Source organism: Trichomycterus rosablanca, chromosome 12 (genome assembly GCF_030014385.1).
Source record: "Trichomycterus rosablanca isolate fTriRos1 chromosome 12, fTriRos1.hap1, whole genome shotgun sequence".
Classification (NCBI taxonomy): domain Eukaryota; kingdom Metazoa; phylum Chordata; class Actinopteri; order Siluriformes; family Trichomycteridae; genus Trichomycterus; species Trichomycterus rosablanca.
The window spans coordinates 8,575,546-8,594,481 of record NC_085999.1 but is presented as its reverse complement, the minus strand read 5'-3'; the positions used below and the strand labels follow the sequence as shown (position 1 = coordinate 8,594,481).

Sequence of the window (18,936 nt, the reverse complement as noted above, 5' to 3'; positions counted from 1 at the left end):
CAAAATAGCAGAACATATGGAATTTGTCTTGCTATAAATTGCACCCTGTATGAACCATGAATCTAATCCTGCTACAATGCATGCAGTTCTCATTTAAATGTTTTAATCTGCAGTCATAGTTGTTTCCATAGATTAATAAATCTACATCAATAAATATAAGTAGCCTACTATAAAATATTATTATACTAATAAAGGGGACACACTTATGTGTTTGGTGTTTTTTTTGGTTGTGTTTGAACTAGGGCTGGGCGGTATGACCAAAAATTTGTATTTTTTTAGATTCTGTGGCTTATTCTAGTGTCATAAGTACATAGAATATAAAAAGTTTTTAAATGACCATGTATATAATGAAGGTTTTGAGTTCTATAAGCATTGCTTTGCCCCACAAAATGACATTATATGATGGAATCAGTATGAGTGCAACTGTTGCAATAAATATAATTTTTATTCTTTATTTAATATTTAAGTATTGTACAATTACCCTTAGCTCTCCCTTTAACTAATAAAACAACGTTTGCAAACTCCACTGTACAACTTGACCACAGGTCTGTTGTAGAAAAGTGGACGACTTTATGTATCTCTCTTTTTCGACTGTCTATAGAGGAATACTACATGATTATATGATTTGCTGCCTACTGAAGCCTTCAGCTGTTGTATTAACTATGCTGCAGTATTTGAAAAATCCATACGGTATGAGGAATCAAAGACGGTATACCGAACGTACCGTCATACCACGCAGCTCTAGTTTGAACTAATACAGTTTTTGAATAGTAAGAAAATTGCAATTGCTTTTACTGCAACTTCATCCAGTGAAATATAGGTTACACAGGATTCATGTGTTCACTTGTCCAAAAGTGTTGTCTGGCCATTTAGTCCAACTCTGATTATAGAACACCTGTTGGCAATCAAGGTACGTTTATGATGGTATACTGACAGTAATTGGACTGCTGCACACCTAAATATAAGTTATACTTGTTTTCACTGAAAAACTGATAAGAACATCACTTTAACTATATTTAAGGTTCATTTAAATTTAAATAAACTAAAGACCCAAAATCAGCAGTCTGAAACCAGTGTACTGCACAGTGTGGTTGAGTAGGGCTGGGCGATATGACGGTACATTTGGTATACCGTCTTTGATTCCTCATAACGCATGGATTTTTCAAACACTGTAGCATAGTTAATACAACAGCTGTAGGCTTCAGTAGGCAGCAGATCACATAATATTCGTCTATAGACAGTAAAGAAATAAGCTTTCAGAGCAATAATTAAAACAGTGGATTCCAGGTACTGTATGTCTTACAGGGTAAAAAATACTTCAGGTCAGTTGCTAAACCAACGTTATAAGGGAACTGAAATCGGAGCTATATAAAGTCGTCCACTTTTCTACAACAAACCTGTAATTAAGTTGTACAGTGGAGTTTGCAAACGTTGTTTTATCAGTTAAACGGAGCTAAGGGTAATTGTACAATATTTAAATCAGAATCAAAATCAGAATCAGAGTGTCTTTATTGTTATTATACCAGGTATAATGAAAGTAAGGTGCAATACTCTCTAGAGTTATAAGCAATACATTTAAAGAAGAACTAGAATTTACAAAATACCAATATTTGCATTTACAAAATGAACAGAATTTACAATAACAATAATGACAATAACACAATAACAATAACACACAAAAATAGACTTTCTGTCAGTAACAAGCTGGTGGAAAATTGCACATTACCCTTTGTAAACATTGTAAAATTGCCCCAAATTTGCACATTACCCTTTGTCATTTAAATTGCACATTGCCCTTTGTAAATATTAAATAAACAATAAAAACTGTATTTATTGCAACAGTTTCACTCGGACTGATGCCATCATATAATGTCATTTTGTGGGGCCAAGCAAAGCTTATAGTACTCAAAACCTTCATTATATACATGGTCATTTTACTACTTTTTATATTCTATGTACTTATGACTGTAAAATCAGCCACAGACATAAAAAAGTCCCAGTAATACAAAAAAAAAAAAAACATACCATGAATTTTTGGTTATACCGCCCAGCCCTAATATATCACTTTAACTACATGTAAAACTCATTTCAATTTAATTAAACTGAAGACTTAAAATACTGTACACACCAGAGTCTGATACCAGTGTGCTGCACAGTGTGGTTGCATTCAGGGAAATAGAATTAACCCATCTGATATTAGAAATATTAGAATTACCATTTTAAATAGCTCTGATGTTGTGAGCAAACTTTATTTCTTTCAGATTACATCAAGAGCGAATAAAAACCCACAGACAGTATAAATATTAAGCTCAGTGAGTGTGAGAACCTGTTGGTTGTGGTAGAATGTGGCCACACATGGTCAGTCCATTGTTGATTAGCGCGGTGGGAGACACGCTGCCAAAACCCTCCACGCCCTGGCTTTAATCTACTCACTATCACTGCGCATTTATTCAGATGTACATTTTACTCAATACTTAAACATATAAGCACATAGAACTCACCGAAGACGTGAATCGCCATGATACTGGTGTTAATTCGACTGGACAAAGCTCTGCAGTGCAGGAAAAGTTCCTCCCCTTTCAGTCGCTCATTCAGCTCCTCTTCACAAATGATACAACCGGTTCATTCACTCAGCACATCAGCCAGTACAGATGAAACAAAAGAGTCGATTATTCGATCGATCATTCGATTCAAATCTGGACCCCGATGGTTTATTTTTAGGCTCCACAGATGATCCGAGGCTCTATTAAACTTTTAACCCCACTGAGTCCGAGTCTACCCAGCTCGATTCACCACGAGTCATCTATCAAATGATGTCCTGATGTGGTCTGTTTAAAACAAACGTCTCCGAGTAATCAGCACAGATGAACAGCAGCTCGGTCCACGCGTGTTAATGTTTCACAGACGGTTCGTCGGGGTTTCGGCTGCGCGGCACATTAAAGCCCGACTCGGTCTGTATCGCTGTACTGAAGTCGCCATCTTGTGGGATCACGTGACCACAAGCCCTCTTCGTCCTTAGAGACTGCAGCCTCTTCATGGCGCGTTACCATGGAGACCGGCCTGCCTGAGTGTATGAGGTCATGATGCTGGTTCTGATCTCTAGCAAGTACATCTCTGCTGGTGACGCATAAACCCTGCAAAAGGATGGTGAATCGTTACCATATTTTTAAATCGTTGTACAGTATATTTTTAAAAAACAAATTACAGCTATCTTAAGAGATATATGCAGCTGTATGACAAATTGATTCTTCTTTTAGACTGTTGCTGTTGCGACTATGTGTTGTTGTATTGTGATCATCGTTGTTTGTTTTTAATGTCTTATGTAAATTTGTTTGTATGATTGTTCCTCAGGAGGCATTGCCTTTTGCCAGGCCGCCATTGTAAATAAGAAGCAGTTCTTAATGACTTGCCTGGTTAAATAAAGGTTAAATAAATAAAAATATTAAGAGATGGGTTGACAACAACATTTTACTTAAAGGTCAACTATTAAATGATTGTTCTTGTTTACCCATAACGAATTTCTGCTGGAAAGGAAATTGTTGTTTGTTAATTAGGATTTTAACGTCATGTTTCACACTTTGGTTACATTCATGACAGGAACGGTAGTTACTCATTACACAAGATTCATCAGTTCACAAGTTAATATCAAACACAGTCATGGACAGTTTAGTATCTCCAATTCACCTCACTTGCATGTCTTTGGACTGTGGGAGGAAACCGGAGCACCCGGTGGAAACCCACACAGACACACACACATACACACATACACACACCCATTCACCTACAGGGCAATTCAGTGTCTCCAATTAACTTGACTGCATGTTTTTGGACTGTGGGAGGAAACCAGAGCTCCCAGAGGAAACCCACGGGGAGAACATGAAAGGACTGCCCCGCCTGGGGATCAAACCCAGGACCTTCTTGCTGTGAGGGGACAGTGCTACCCACTGAGCCACCATGCCGGGTCATTAATGTATTAATCTAAATTTGTTGTATGTTTTTTAAATTCTTTAATCCCTAATAAAAGCATTAAAGCTTTTCATTCTTATGGCTTTTGATTTATTTCTTCATTAATCTTCTCCTGTTGTTCTGTTCCTGTTTGCTCTGATGTTCATTCTTTCCTTCTAGAATGGCATCTTTTTCTAAATACTTAACCAGGTGGCTCTGTCAGAGTCTAGACCTGTTCATTCCTTGCTGTAGTTCATCCCTGAACCCATGCCCTGGGAGGAAAAAAACTGGTAGGAGTCTTGAGTGCTCCGACCTAACTGTTTACTTAACAGCCGATTCAGACCATATGCTTATGCCATTAATGGTACTGGATGTAATCCAGAACCGTTTTTAGCCCTCCTTTATCCTTCCAGTTCTGCTGAGCGCTGCGAATACAAAAGCAACCATACAAAATTACCCATAGCTCACTCGACACTTAATTATAGTAATATACCTCTAAACTGGACTACCAAGCATGTCTGTCTTTTCTTACGTTGTTTTTATGTCTGAGGGAATGGCTACATATAGTTAACATTTTATTTATAGACTTCTCTTCATCAACAAAAACTCTAACCTCCTTCTTACATGTACATGTTCCAAACCTGTACTCAAGATGTTTTAACATTAGATTTAACACACAGAGACTTTGTTTTTATTCTAGAATGGCTACTGTAACACATTTTCAGTAGCCATGTATATCTTCCAGACCCTATGGGCTAATTGTGGCTCTTATTAAAAGCACAATTTCCACATCTCTGATGTCCACCCTTCGTTGTACATAAAAGATAATTAAACTCATTGTGCCTCAGCTCTACATTCCAGAAATGGACATTCGTAGTAAAAGCTTATGTCTTCTAAGACGTTATACGAGGGATCTTCAAAAAGTTTCCGCACTTTTATATTTAGTTGAAAATGGTGAGGCCGGGAGGAGTAGTAATTGGTCGTGTCTGGCAGACCGAGAGAGAGATTATAGTCCGGATTTAGCGTAATCTGATTTCCACCTTTTTGGACGCTCAGAAAAGCTTTAAAGGGAAGAAGATTTTCATGTGATGATGATGTGAAAGCAGCGCTGCATCAGTGGCTACACTCTCAACCAAAAATGTTTTTTGCTGATGGCATTAAAAAGTTGGTACATCGCTAGGAATGCATCTGAAGGTGACCATGTAGAAAATGGATGTAATTTGTTTTTGAAATTCCTAATAATTAGAGTTTTAAAAAGTGCAACTTTTTGAAAACCCCTCGTATTAAAAATCCACCACCATTCACTTATGTTGGCTACTTGGGCAGGCCACAGGAGTGGATTCCATATTAAACTTGCCAAACCATGCCTTTGCTATATGCACAGTGGCAGAATTATGTGGAAGAGGAAGGTGCCTTTACCAATGCTGAAAGCATACACAATGTACAGCGATCAGCCATAACATTAAAACCACCTCCGTGTTTCTACACTCACTGTCCATTTTATCAGCTCCACGTACCATACAGAAGCACTTTGTAGATCAACAACTAACTGTAGTCCATCTATTTCTCTGAATACTTTTTTTTAGGCTGCGTTCACCCTGTTCTTTAATGATCAGGACCCCTACAGGACCACCACACAGTAGGTATTATTTGGGTGGTGGATCATTCTTAGAACTGCTCTGACACTGACATGGTGGTGGTGTGTTAGTGTGTGTTGTGCTGATTTGAGTGGATCAAACAGCAGCTCTGATGGAGTCCACTCACTGTCCACTCTATTAGACACTCCTACCTAGTTGGTCCACCTTGTAGATGCAAAGTCAGAGACGATCGCTCATCTATTGCTGCTGTTTGAGTTGGTCATCTTCTAGACCTTCATCAGTGGTTACAGGACCAGCTGTTGGACTACAGTCAGTAATTGTAGAACTACAAAGTGCTTGTATATGGTAAGTGGAGCTGATAAAATGGACAGTGAGTGTAGAAACAAGAAGGTGGTTTTAATGTTATAGCTGATCAGTGTACGTATATTAGCATGTACAATGAATGTGGGTAAAACAGCTGAACTTTCTCACGGAGTGCACAGTTTAAAGCCTTATATTGTCTAGCCCCACTCTTCCTCCCTCTCATTTAGCTCTGTTTTTTATGTTCAATCTCTCTAATCCATAGAGCTCTCCACTATTACTACTACTACAACTACGACTACTCAGAATAATAATAATAATAATAATAATAATAATAATAATAAAAATAATAATAACAATAATAGCAGTAAGCAGTAAACTCTGCTCTGTGGTTCTCTTCAGATGGATGTCCTGTATTGACAAATGTAGGGCAGTGTGCACACTAACAGGAAATTTAGACAATAGCAACACAACAGCCTGCGTGTGTTTGGGCCACTTAGGCGGGAGTCCCACAGTATATTGTTAGTGAATGTCCATTTCCCTTTTTAACAATGCTATACCAGAGTCCAAAGAGGCAACACAAACTTTCCATGAAATCCTTATGATGTCATTTCTTGAAAATATTACTGGTTGCATAAAAACCATCTCCTTGTTTCTACACTCACTGTCCATTTTATCAGCTACACATACCATATAGAAACACTTTGAAGTTCTACAATTACTGACTGTAGTCCATCTGTTGCTCTACATACTTTTTTAGCCTGCTTTCACTGCTTTCTTCAATGGTCAGGTATTATTTAGGTGGTGGAGCATTCTGAGCACTGCAGTGACACTGACATGGTGGTGGTGTTTTAGTGTGTGTTGTGCTGGTATGAGTGGATCAGACACAGCAGCGCTGCTGGAGTTTTTAAATACCGTGTCCACTCACTGTCCACTCTATTAGGCACTCCTACCTAGTTGGTCGACCTTGTAGATGTGAAGTCAGAGACGATCGCTCATCTATTGCTGCTGTTTGAGTTGGTCATCTTCTAGACCTTCATCAGTGGTCACAGGACTCTCTTGGCTGGATATATTTTTGGTTGGTGGACTATTCTCAGTCCAGCAGTGACAGTGAGGTGTTTAAAAACTCCATCAGCGCTGCTACACTAACACACCACCACCATGTCAGTGTCACTGCAGTGCTGAGAATGACCCACCACCCAAATAATACCTGCTCTGTGGTGGTCTTGGGAGAGTCCTGACCATTGAAGAACAGCATGAAAGGGTGCTAACAAAGCATGCAGAGAAACAGATGGACTACAGTCAGTAATTGTAGAACTACAAAGTGCTTCTATATGATAAGTGAAGCCGATAAAATGGACAATGTGTGTAGAAACAAGGAGATGGTTTTAATGTTATGACTGATCAGTGTATGCAAATAATGCTCAAGCTGGTATCAGTTGGCTGTGCCTGAGGGAGTAAGGTCAACAGGACTTCACTGCTGCTGTACAGTTTCCACTGATCTCTGCTGGCTGGTCGAAGCTCCCGCACTTGCGATGGATGATTTGCAGGGGCTGCCAGCCTAGAGCTTCACGTGTGTCAAAGGGCGGGAGACTTAATTATCCTGAGGGTTGCAAAATGTTAGTTTTATTATTTACACACTGTACTATATCAGAGGACTCAAGTGGTTACTGTTTGAATAAGAGAAGAAAAAAACACTTAGCCAATACATACATGGCAGCTGGCGGTACCCACACTGTCGTTTTACCCGGCGCCTCAGATCCTGAGTGATGGCAGCCTGATTGGATGCAGTCAACAAGGACAGTAATGAACTTACAAAGATTAATGATGTTTTGTGTGACATTGGCCAAACATTAAAATAATTGATTAAAATAAAGTCTTAGCTGTCTATATCCAATTACCCGATTGCATTATGCTTCCTCTCTACTGATGTTGATCTCCACCCTGGTTAAGGAGAGCCGAGACTGACACACGCGTCCCCTCCGACACGTGTGTACTAGCCGACTACATCTTTTCACCTGTATGAGGCGAATTCATAAGCGGATAATCTTTGTGTACGGACAGACACACCCTGATCAATGCATTATCCCTCAACTCTGTGCAGTTATGAGGTCTGGCCCGGCACCCCCTTAAACAACAGCCAATCATTGTTCGTATAGGCGCCCAGCCTGCCAGATGGCAGAGCTGAGTTTTAAACCGACTAGTTCAAAATGTCAGCTCTGGTGTGCTGGTGTGTTTTACCTCTGCGCCATCTGAGCGCAGCTGCATGGCTGCTTTGTTTGGTTGCAAATCTTGTGGCTCAGGGTTACGATTAGCAAAACGCTCATCCTGTGGTATAGGTAAATCATGGTTATGTGCCACGTTGCGCAAAGGTTAAGACACCATCAGGACACATGCTTTTCCAGTGAGTGGCAGTCCACATCAGATCCCATCTTGTTTACATGACCAGTGAGGCTCACAAGCTACTGGTTGCAGGTGATAAAATGCTGAGAATTTTACTATAGTGAGGCTTCTGATAGCTCGGGATTGCATAATTTCTTTATGTATTAGGATTTTAATGTCATGTTTTACACACTTTGGTTACATTCATGATAGGACAGGTAGTTATTACACAAGATTCATCAGTTCAAGTCTTTAATGTCAAACACAGTTATGGACAATTTTGTATCTCCAGTTAACCTGACTGCATGTCTTTGGACTGTGGGAGGAAACCCACACAGGCACGGGGAGAACATGCAAACTCCACACAGAGAGGACCTGGGCCGCTCCACCTGGGAATCAAACCCAGGACGCGAGCCACCGTGCCACCTTAGGGTTGCATAAAAGGGCAAACTTTTATATAATATTGAAGTATTTTTAATCTGCATTTAGAATGTAGATTAGAAATGTGATTTAACCAAGAAAATTCTAGCCGCTCAGGTGGCGCAGCGGTAAAAACACACGCTGTTCACCAGAGCTGAGATCTCGAATACATCGGAACGAATCTCGGCTCTGCCTGCCGGCTGAGGCTGAGCGGCCACATGAACAACGATTGGCCTGTTGTTCAGATAGGGGCGGGATTAAGCCGGATGGGGACTCTCTCTCAGACTAGTGCGATTACGACTTCCGCTGGCTGATTGAGATGGAGATGGGAAAGGAGTGCGGTAGAGGGTGTGGCTCTCCGTACACAGCGCTGTACTGCACTGCACTCATCAAGTGTAGGTGATAAGATGTTCGATTGCTGTGCACGTGTCGGAGGGGGCGTGGAGCAGCCTTGTCCTCCCCAATCAGGAGCAGGGACCAGCATTAGTGAGAGGATGATTGACGGGCAGAAATTGGATGCGCTAAAGTGGGAGAAAAAGGGGGGGGAAAAAAGCCCAAGAAAATTCTAGATCATTTGATTAAATTACCAGGCTAAAAACTAAAAAGATAAAAAACTTAAATCCCTGTGAATGTAACTCTTCAAAATAGGTAATAAAAACCATTTCTGTAAAGTTTGACTAGATTGTCCCAGTTAAACAACAACAGGCTGAATCCACAGGTGTTTCCATCCAGCGCACGATTGCGTTTGTTGGAACTGAGAAGCAACACGTGAAAGTGTAACTGTAACTCACTAAGCTTGAGAAGGTAGATGGAGTCAGGCAGGGAATACCTTGTCAACGTGAGGTTCTCTCACCCAGAAAGTCTAAAAGGTCAATACCTTCCACGCTATCAGCGGCTCAGTGATCCATGGCCCTGGCAGACAGTGCAGCAGAGCGCATAGCCGTGTTCATTCGAAACCAACCCACTCAGGCAATGGCTCACGGGCCACCAGACAAACCTCCCATCATGGTGACAGATATCGTGTTCAGAGAAGGGTGAGAAGAAATGCTTTACTGCTTATAATCAAACATACAGAGAAACAATACCAGATGCTGACAGTAGAGGTAGTCTCTTCTCCTCAAGTCCTGTAGACCCACTGTTTACCAGAGTTTAGCATAAGTTTTCCTTATTCTGAACACACCTTTGCAATTGAGCTAATTAAACCCCCCAGGTTTAGGTGTGTTGGGAGCAGAAAAGCTTGAAACTTTGCAGGACAGTGGGCCTCCAGGACTGACGCTCATTAAGTCTATACCTGCATGTTCTTGCAACCAGCTAGTCACTCAACATTCTAGTTTACTTGTACATCTAACAAAAGTTATTTGCTGAATCTAGCTGGTAAAAATGTTATTTGGTGCATTTAGTGGAGCAACACCACAACTGTTCATTAAAAGAATGTGATTTGGGCAAGTCTGCAAGGATAACGGTGCCATGATCGGAAATTAAATGCTTATTATATACCCACTAATGCTAACTATATACCCTGGGATTTACTGTAAGTCAAAGGCTGAAGTACACATTTCATTTTCAAAGTTGGTACTCTCACGCTAAAAATCATAGCCATTTGATAAACTGATAAACTTTAAGTTGCACCATTTGGCATTTTTGCCAGCTAGTTACAAAGCAAAGCTCTTAACACTTCTCATCAGGGGCCGCTCGGGTGGCGCAGCTGTAAAAACACAAGCTGGAACCAGAGCTGGGATCTTTGAATACATCGTATCGAATCTCAGCTCCGCCTGCCCGCTGGGCTGAGCAGCCACGTGAACAACGATTGGCCTGTTGTTCATATAGGGGTGGGGTAGTAGTAAGCCGGATAGGGACTCCTCGTTACTGATGCAACTATGACCTCTGCTGGCTGATTGATGGTGCCTGCACAGAGATGAGAAGAGTGCTCTCAGGGTGCACTCGTCAAAGTGTAGGTAACAAGATGCATATGGCGTGCCGCCCACATGTCGGAGGGGGCGTGAGTTAGCTTCGTTCTCCTCAGTCGGAGCAGGGATCGGCATTGGTGGAGAGGAAAGCATGACGCCATGATGTTGATGGACATCCTGTTCCAGAACCATAGGCATAAATATGGAGTTAGTCCCCAATTTGGGACGATGACTGCCTTTACATGTTGGGTTTTCCACAACATGTAGTGTGTTTATGAGAGTTTTTTTGGCCATTTGGCCAAAAGAGCAATTGCTGTCACATTGTTGGAGGCATGCAGTTGATTTCATGCACCTGTTAGCAATGAGGCTAAACAACTAGAAGGTGTGTCCACTTACTTTTGCCACATTACCTACATGAAATCACAGTTATTACCTACGCTTATGACTGAATACATTTCAAGCAATTGAGAGTTAAAGGCCTTGCTCAGGGGCCCAACAGTGGTGGAACTTAAACCGGCAACCTTATTATTACCAGTCCAGTTCCTTAACAAACATAAAACATTTGAAAAGGGATGTGGTTTTTCTGTAAATTAAAAAAAAAGAAACAGTTACACAATAAAACACATTATCTGCACTAACTCGTGTTCTTCCAGTAATGTTTTTTCTTTGTTTCACCACAAGATGGCACACTATACTAAACCAAACAGCACAGCACAAGCAGACAGCTGATAGAAAACTAAGAAAGAAACAGCATAAAAATCCACAAGCCTTAAATAGATTTAAAGAGATATTAAAAGATTTATTACAACATCTTATTAATTTATGATACTTTATACATAACTTTCACAAAATTATGAAGTTTGCTGCCAACACAATAAAAGTCACATCCTTTTTCCGTAGTAGAGTTTAAACAAACAGCAGAAACATAAACCTGCTGCCTCCTCACATGGAATCAAAGTTAAACATGTTTTACTGCAATAATCCAACGGAGACATGATTCAAACACAATCCAGTTCTCTCAGAGAATCTCAGTCATTCATGCAAGAAAGCACAGAACAAAAAAACTGTACTAATTAACCTGTCAAACATAATGACAAAAAAACAAAAAAAGTGAAATAATGCACCAATAAAACTACACAGTAGTAAGCAGTTCATTTTAAATCAAGGCAAAGTGATTTTAACCTAACTGAACTAAAACTGTCAGTAAGCATAACTGTATTTCAACTTAACAGAGATTTTCTTACTTATTGAATGAATATATAATTAACAATTTAAAGGGTTTCTTCAAGTAATGAATTATTTGTTGTTATTCTTAGGCAATTAAGTTTAAAGAATGAAGCCAACACAATGGACGCACTTCATTTCTGCAAATCACATACAGTGTAATCATTAATAATGACATTTACAATGCTTATTAAAATGCATTATTCAATAATCAACTAAGCTGAATAAATAACTAAATTCTCATGAATCCACCAGTGCTTAAAAAGTAGAACACTACAGATGAGAATCAGTAATGTCTCATTAAAAAGCCTCATGCCTCCTACTGAACCAAATAATATACAATACATTATCACTTTATACAGCTGCTCAACAGTATTAATAAGTTACAAATAAATATCTAACTAATAAATTAAAAACAAAAATACACCACAGAGCAAAGCCAACATCAAAGAGATGTCTGAATGATGAAATATACACTGAGGTCCTACAGTTACACAACTGGAACAAACTACTCATGGAATGTTGATCAAAGCATTGCTTTTAAAGCACAAATGTTTCTATCAAAGAGGCTTAAGACTTGCTTATACAGGCAGATTAGTGAATGAACATTCAATCATGGAAGTAGTCAACTACTTGCTCACAAATAAAAACTTACCCATGATCAGTTTATACTGTGCTCAAACATCAGATATAAAACAACGCGTGTTCAAATCTGCTCCTGAAAGCCGTCAGAAGTGATCATGTCAACAGTCAAACTCTCCTCATGTGCAAAATATAAAAGGCAAGAAATAAATAAAAGTGACGAAGCCTTCTGTGTGTAGGCCCTGCAGTAGTGCTCAAATCATTTTCCTATTAAAATAAGACATGGCATTTGACTCCTATTAAATACACTGAACCAGTCATTGCAATATTTAAGAGTCCTAACAATACACATCAAATAAAATAAACAAAGATGCAAAGGACATAAATGGAGTAGAAAACAGGAATGGACCGTCTACATGCCTCCCCTTGCATCTTCACTACATTTAATAAAATGTAATTTATGAGAAATGAATTCAGAATTAAGAATGAATAACCAGACTCAGATTCTCCAGACTGAAGAACCATGAGGATTCAGAATTTCCACCTCATTTCATTATGGCTGGCAGGACAAAGGTTACAACCAGAAAGACTCAGTTGTCAGAGGGCTAACTTTGGGTTGCCACACCTCCATTTGACTCCTCTCCCTCTGTGCTCTGGTCCGTAGTTGGGCCAGTGGCAGTGCCGGCCATTGTGGAGGAGCTCACGCCATTGGATGTGCTGACTGAACTGTGCTGGATGGCTTCGTTGTGAGGGCTGCTAGGGATGGACATCTCTTCACTGCTGTCCTCCTTATCAACCACTGAAACGTCCAAATCTTTAAAAATATAATTTTTTATTATTTTCATGATATACATTGGCTGTTCTGGCACTCACAATAATCATCAAATTTTTTTACATTTGATCAAGAAATACTCGGTAAAGCTTCTTCAAACTCTAAACTTTGAAATGTGGACTTATCCAAGTTCTTTAGTCAAAATATTTTAAACAATGTGTATACACACACACACACACACACAGACACACACACACACACACACACATATATACAGTGTATCACAAAAGTGAGTACACCCCTCACATTTCTGCAGATATTTAAGTATATCTTTTCATGGGACAACACTGACAAAATGACACTTTGACACAATGAAAAGTAGTCTGTGTGCAGCTTATATAACAGTGTAAATTTATTCTTCCCTCAAAATAACTCAATATACAGCCATTAATGTCTAAACCACCGGCAACAAAAGTGAGTACACCCCTTAGTGAAAGTTCCTGAAGTGTCAATATTTTGTGTGGCCACCATTATTTCCCAGAACTGCCTTAACTCTCCTGGGCATGGAGTTTACCAGAGCTTCACAGGTTGCCACTGGAATGCTTTTCCACTCCTCCATGACGACATCACGGAGCTGGCGGATATTCGAGACTTTGCGCTCCTCCACCTTCCACTTGAGGATGCCCCAAAGATGTTCTATTGGGTTTAGGTCTGGAGACATACTTGGCCAGTCCATCACCTTTACCCTCAGCCTCTTCAATAAAGCAGTGGTCGTCTTAGAGGTGTGTTTGGGGTCATTATCATGTTGGAACACTGCCCTGCGACCCAGTTTCCGGAGGGAGGGGATAATGCTCTGCTTCAGTATTTCACAGTACATATTGGAGTTCATGTGTCCCTCAATGAAATGTAACTCCCCAACACCTGCTGCACCCATGCAGCCCCAGACCATGGCATTCCCACCACCATGCTTGACTGTAGGCATGACACACTTATCTTTGTACTCCTCACCTGATTGCCGCCACACATGCTTGAGACCATCTGAACCAAACAAATTAATCTTGGTCTCATCAGACCATAGGACATGGTTCCAGTAATCCATGTCCTTTGTTGACATGTCTTCAGCAAACTGTTTGCGGGCTTTCTTGTGTAGAGACTTCAGAAGAGGCTTCCTTCTGGGGTGACAGCCATGCAGACCAATTTGATGTAGTGTGCGGCGTATGGTCTGAGCACTGACAGGCTGACCCCCCACCTTTTCAATCTCTGCAGCAATGCTGACAGCACTCCTGCGCCTATCTTTCAAAGACAGCAGTTGGATGTGACGCTGAGCACGTGCACTCAGCTTCTTTGGACGACCAACGCGAGGTCTGTTCTGAGTGGACCCTGCTCTTTTAAAACGCTGGATGATCTTGGCCACTGTGCTGCAGCTCAGTTTCAGGGTGTTGGCAATCTTCTTGTAGCCTTGGCCATCTTCATGTAGCGCAACAATTCGTCTTTTAAGATCCTCAGAGAGTTCTTTGCCATGAGGTGCCATGTTGGAACTTTCAGTGACCAGTATGAGAGAGTGTGAGAGCTGTACTACTAAATTGAACACACCTGCTCCCTATGCACACCTGAGACCTAGTAACACTAACGAGTCACATGACATTTTGGAGGGAAAATGACAAGCAGTGCTCAATTTGGACATTTAGGGGTGTAGTCTCTTAGGGGTGTACTCACTTTTGTTGCCGGTGGTGTAGACATTAATGGCTGTATATTGAGTTATTTTGAGGGAAGAATAAATTTACACTGTTATATAAGCTGCACACAGACTACTTTTCATTGTGTCAAAGTGTCATTTTGTCAGTGTTGTCCCATGAAAAGATATACTTAAATATCTGCAGAAATGTGAGGGGTGTACTCACTTCTGTGATACACTGTATATATATATAAATAAAACACTAAAATAAAATATTTTTTATTTGGATTTTATAGTCATGTTTTACACACTTTGGTTTCATTCATGACAGAAATGGTAGTTAATGGTTACACAAGATTCATCAGTTCACAAGTTTAATGTCAAACATAGTCAGGGACAATTATGTAATTAAGTATCTTCAGTTTACCTCATTTGCATGTTTTTGGACTGTGGGAGGAAACCGGAGCTCGAGAGGAAACCCACACAGACACGGGGAGTACATGCAAACTCCACACAGGACCTTCTTGCTACTCACTGAGCCACCTTGCCGCCCAATATATTTATTTAAACTGGGGGCTAAAATAATTAAAAGTACACAAAGAACCTGTCTTTTTTAAATAGGGTGTTGTAGTAAATAATGCACATTACTAGCAAAATTAATAACACACAAACACTACATAAACAAAACTATTGGTATACCCCCTAAAATATTAGATTTTATGTGTTTCAGTCACAACAATTGCCAACAGGTGTAATAAATCAATTATATAATGATATGGTTCCAACTTTACAGCAACAGTTTAGGAAATGCATCTGTTCCAGCATGACTGTACCCTGTGCACAAAGCAAGACTCTGACCTCAGCTCCACTGAACAGCTTTGGAATGAATTGGAACATGAACTTAGCCTTAGTTGACCAATATCGATGCCCAGCCATACAAATGCTCTTCTGACTGAATGGACACAAATTCCTACAGACATACTTCAAAGTTTTGTGAGAAACCTTCTCAGACAAGTAGCTTTTGTTATAGCTGAAAAGATCACATACAGGTCTCTCTATTTTAATACCATTTGTTCTTATAATGGGATATCCGAAAAGATCATGGTCAGGTGTCCAAATACTTCTGGTCTAAACACTTGAATCTGTAGTAATACAGTGATTCTGCCGTATACTCTAACATATCTAAGATGTTCTTACATTATGTCCTTATTTTTAAACTTTTATGCCCAATTAAGTTGCATTAGTGGCAATAAAAACTACCGCAACTTGTTCTGTACTTCTTTGGATTTAAAAACTCATTCTTTAGTTCAGCTATGCTTTTCCACTAATAGTCCTTATAGTCTCAGCCAGAACTAAAATGGCTAAAACTAATACAGAAATTTGCTCACCATCTTCAGTGTAAAGAAATACACACATCTCACCTAGTCTCACAAGCATATTTAACTTTTCGTAACCAGTTGCTCAGCATCATTTTATACACTCACATGACTCCTGGAACAGCAGGTCAGTTTTTGGCAGTGTAATAAATGGCTTTGATAGAGCCACTAAAACATATAATATGCACATTACAATGCCCAATACTCGAAGCTAGCGCTTTGCCATGGCACAGTTCCTGCAGGTCCTGGTGGGAACTTTAATACAAGTAACAGTTCAGTGCACCGTTCTGATCCTGTGCACACACCATGCATAAACAGGCGAGCATCTACTCAGTCAATTCAATGTGTAATTGCTATTAAACTCATTTTCAAAGCCTGATCCGTGCTTTGCATTTTATTATTCCCGGCGCTTGCTTTGTAACCTTTAATTAAAGTTACAATGTCATTTTAAACCAACATCATAAGGGTATATTATAGGCAGTGGTGTGTGGCTGGGCCCTCGCACCCCTCCCAGCATTCTCATTTGTTTCTTGCTACCTTGCCAACTACTGCAGCGACAGATGATTACAGCACCTGATTTTAATGATGCTCACACTGGAGAGAGGCAAAGACTTGCAGTCCAAATGCCACCAGCTGCTCTACAATCGCAATGAATTAATTGGATCCTGATGAGAAAGGAAAGGGGGGAAAAAGCCTCTCTTCGTCTCGTATAAAAATGCAGACTACTATGATAATTAATACAGCTAATGATGCAAAAGTCCGCTGAAATGGCACTTGATAATTAACGTGTGTGTGTGTGTGTGCGGGGGGGCTATTTCCTTAAGTGTGCTTCTTATTCCAGCTTAGAAGACGTATCATAGAAGGTTGAATGTTTTAAATGCCTGCAGCATCGCGCCAGATCGGGACTGTCTCTACTGATGCTGTTCTGATCAGGTGATTTAGCAAATGTGTACGCCAGAAGGCTTTAAACACTGTCACAAGCTCTGAAGAAGGTCGAACTTCACATAAATCAGAGAAGCGGTTCTGCTCCATATTCAGGTTCTTATAATTACTCCTAATGGCATTAAGGAAGAGAGCACCGGGTGAGATATATTATCATAGGCTGAAATACTGGCTCCTGATGCTGCCTTCCACTCTCTCTCATTCGTTTCTGATCATCTAACCAGCGAGAGCAGATGGGTGGTGCGCACTGCCAAGCCGATACATGGCCTGCCTTGTTTGCAGGGCAGCCTGGTTAATTTCCCTCCCACCTGCCACTGTGGAGCCATAATAAAATGGGCCAACAAAGATATTCAAAAGCCTTTGGACCTCGTGGGCCAGTTGCTAACACTGGACCTACCATGTACAGAGACTGAACAAGCATTTTCATAGACTACTCATATACTCAAATCCATAACTCAGTCGACTGAATAAAGTGTTCTTTCATCACATTAGAGAACTTTCTGACAGAAGAAATGACTATCTGACATTTCGATGCTGCAAAAAATGTTAGAAAACCTCATCTAGTTGTTTACTGAAGTACAAAGACAGTGTGATGTTTTTTCCCCATCTTATTTCAGCAGGCTGCTAATATATGACCCCTCATACTGCTTTCTACAACAAACAGGAGTGAAAGATGGCCTCATCCATTACCACAACCCCCACTTCATTCCCCCAAATGCACCAACCAGACGCCCGCAAATGAGTTCAATCCCTGACAACCCCATCCCACCCGGCCATAGACGCTTCGACAATATGCATGAGATGTGTCAGTCCCGCTGCTTTAACAATGGTGGCGGATAATGAACGGTGTGGATGCGAGATGGCAGAGGTGCTGTAGGACAGGCCCACTGCTATAATACACTCATTTTGGAGGCAATCATTGTCACTACAAGTCAGAGTCTGGCTACCACATACCGTGCTCTGACCGTGTTCTGGAGATAAAGTGAGGGGAAACAAGTATTCAACCAGTTTAGTTATTTCATACACCTCCAGCGCATAAATTCCCAATGTCTTCTGACATTAATTTTTTGTCATCAATGAAAAATATGTATTTAAAACTCCACAAACATCATAAGTACTTGGTCACTATAGTAACACATATATGTAAAGGTTACAGTAAAAACAATCAAGTTCTAGATATTACTGCTGCTAAAAAGCACTAGTGTTCGTTAAGACATGATTTGTTGGAAAAATTTCAAGCTATAAGTAGTAATCAAGCTAAAGCAAAGGAAACTTCTTGAAGTTCCCAGGTGCAAAATGATTACACAACAGCAAACCCTACAAAAATCTCATTCAGTCCAAACCACAAGTAATTCTTCCTATACTGGAGCACCACACAATGTTTCACAAAATGCTCTTAGACTTATGATAAGAAAGCAGTAGAGACAACAGTAATACAAAGAATAAGCAAATAACAGTTTTACAATTACAGTACAGAAAGGATCTGGTTTTAATGCAAAACATATCACACCTACAGTAAGGTATGAAGGTGAAACCATCATGATATGGGGCTGCTTTGCTGAAAACAGTTCTGGGGTTGGACATGTCATTGAACAAAACATTAAAGGAGCAAATTACCAGGACAATTTAGAGGTGAATTTAATTTCATAAGCCTAAAAATAAAAATAAAAAACTTGAAGAAAGACCCTTGTTTCAACAAGACAACTTGCATTTAAAACAAGTTATTTACTATTAATTTAAAATGTTCAATTACAATGGAAGGACCCTCATAACCATTGCAACAAAATACCAAGGCAAGTGTCTGAAAACATTT

General features: G+C 40.1%; 2 protein-coding genes across 4 annotated transcripts in view; both read right to left on the bottom strand.

The window, feature by feature from the left end:
* chn1 (chimerin 1) overlaps positions 1-2,579 on the bottom strand; it is a 56,743-nt gene extending 54,164 nt beyond the window's left edge. Inside the window, exon 1 of the mRNA XM_063006695.1 lies at positions 2,502-2,579. Within this exon, the coding sequence (XP_062862765.1) occupies positions 2,502-2,520 (19 nt within the window). The 5' untranslated portion in view covers positions 2,521-2,579. The remainder of the gene's footprint in view (positions 1-2,501) is intronic.
* Positions 2,580-3,075: 496 nt separating this feature from the next.
* Positions 3,076-18,936, bottom strand: part of atf2 (activating transcription factor 2) — a 43,411-nt gene continuing 27,550 nt past the window's right edge. Inside the window, exons 12-13 of one of the 3 annotated variants that reach the window (XM_063006693.1) lie at positions 7,557-7,620; positions 7,358-7,446 (exon numbers count right to left, since the gene is read on the bottom strand). In XM_063006693.1, the coding sequence (XP_062862763.1) occupies positions 7,422-7,446; positions 7,557-7,620 (89 nt within the window). In that variant the 3' untranslated portion in view covers positions 7,358-7,421. Of the gene's footprint in view, positions 3,135-7,357; positions 7,447-7,556; positions 7,621-11,365; positions 13,173-18,936 lie in introns of those variants that run through there. The other 2 variants (XM_063006694.1, XM_063006692.1) reach the window with 2 other exon arrangements.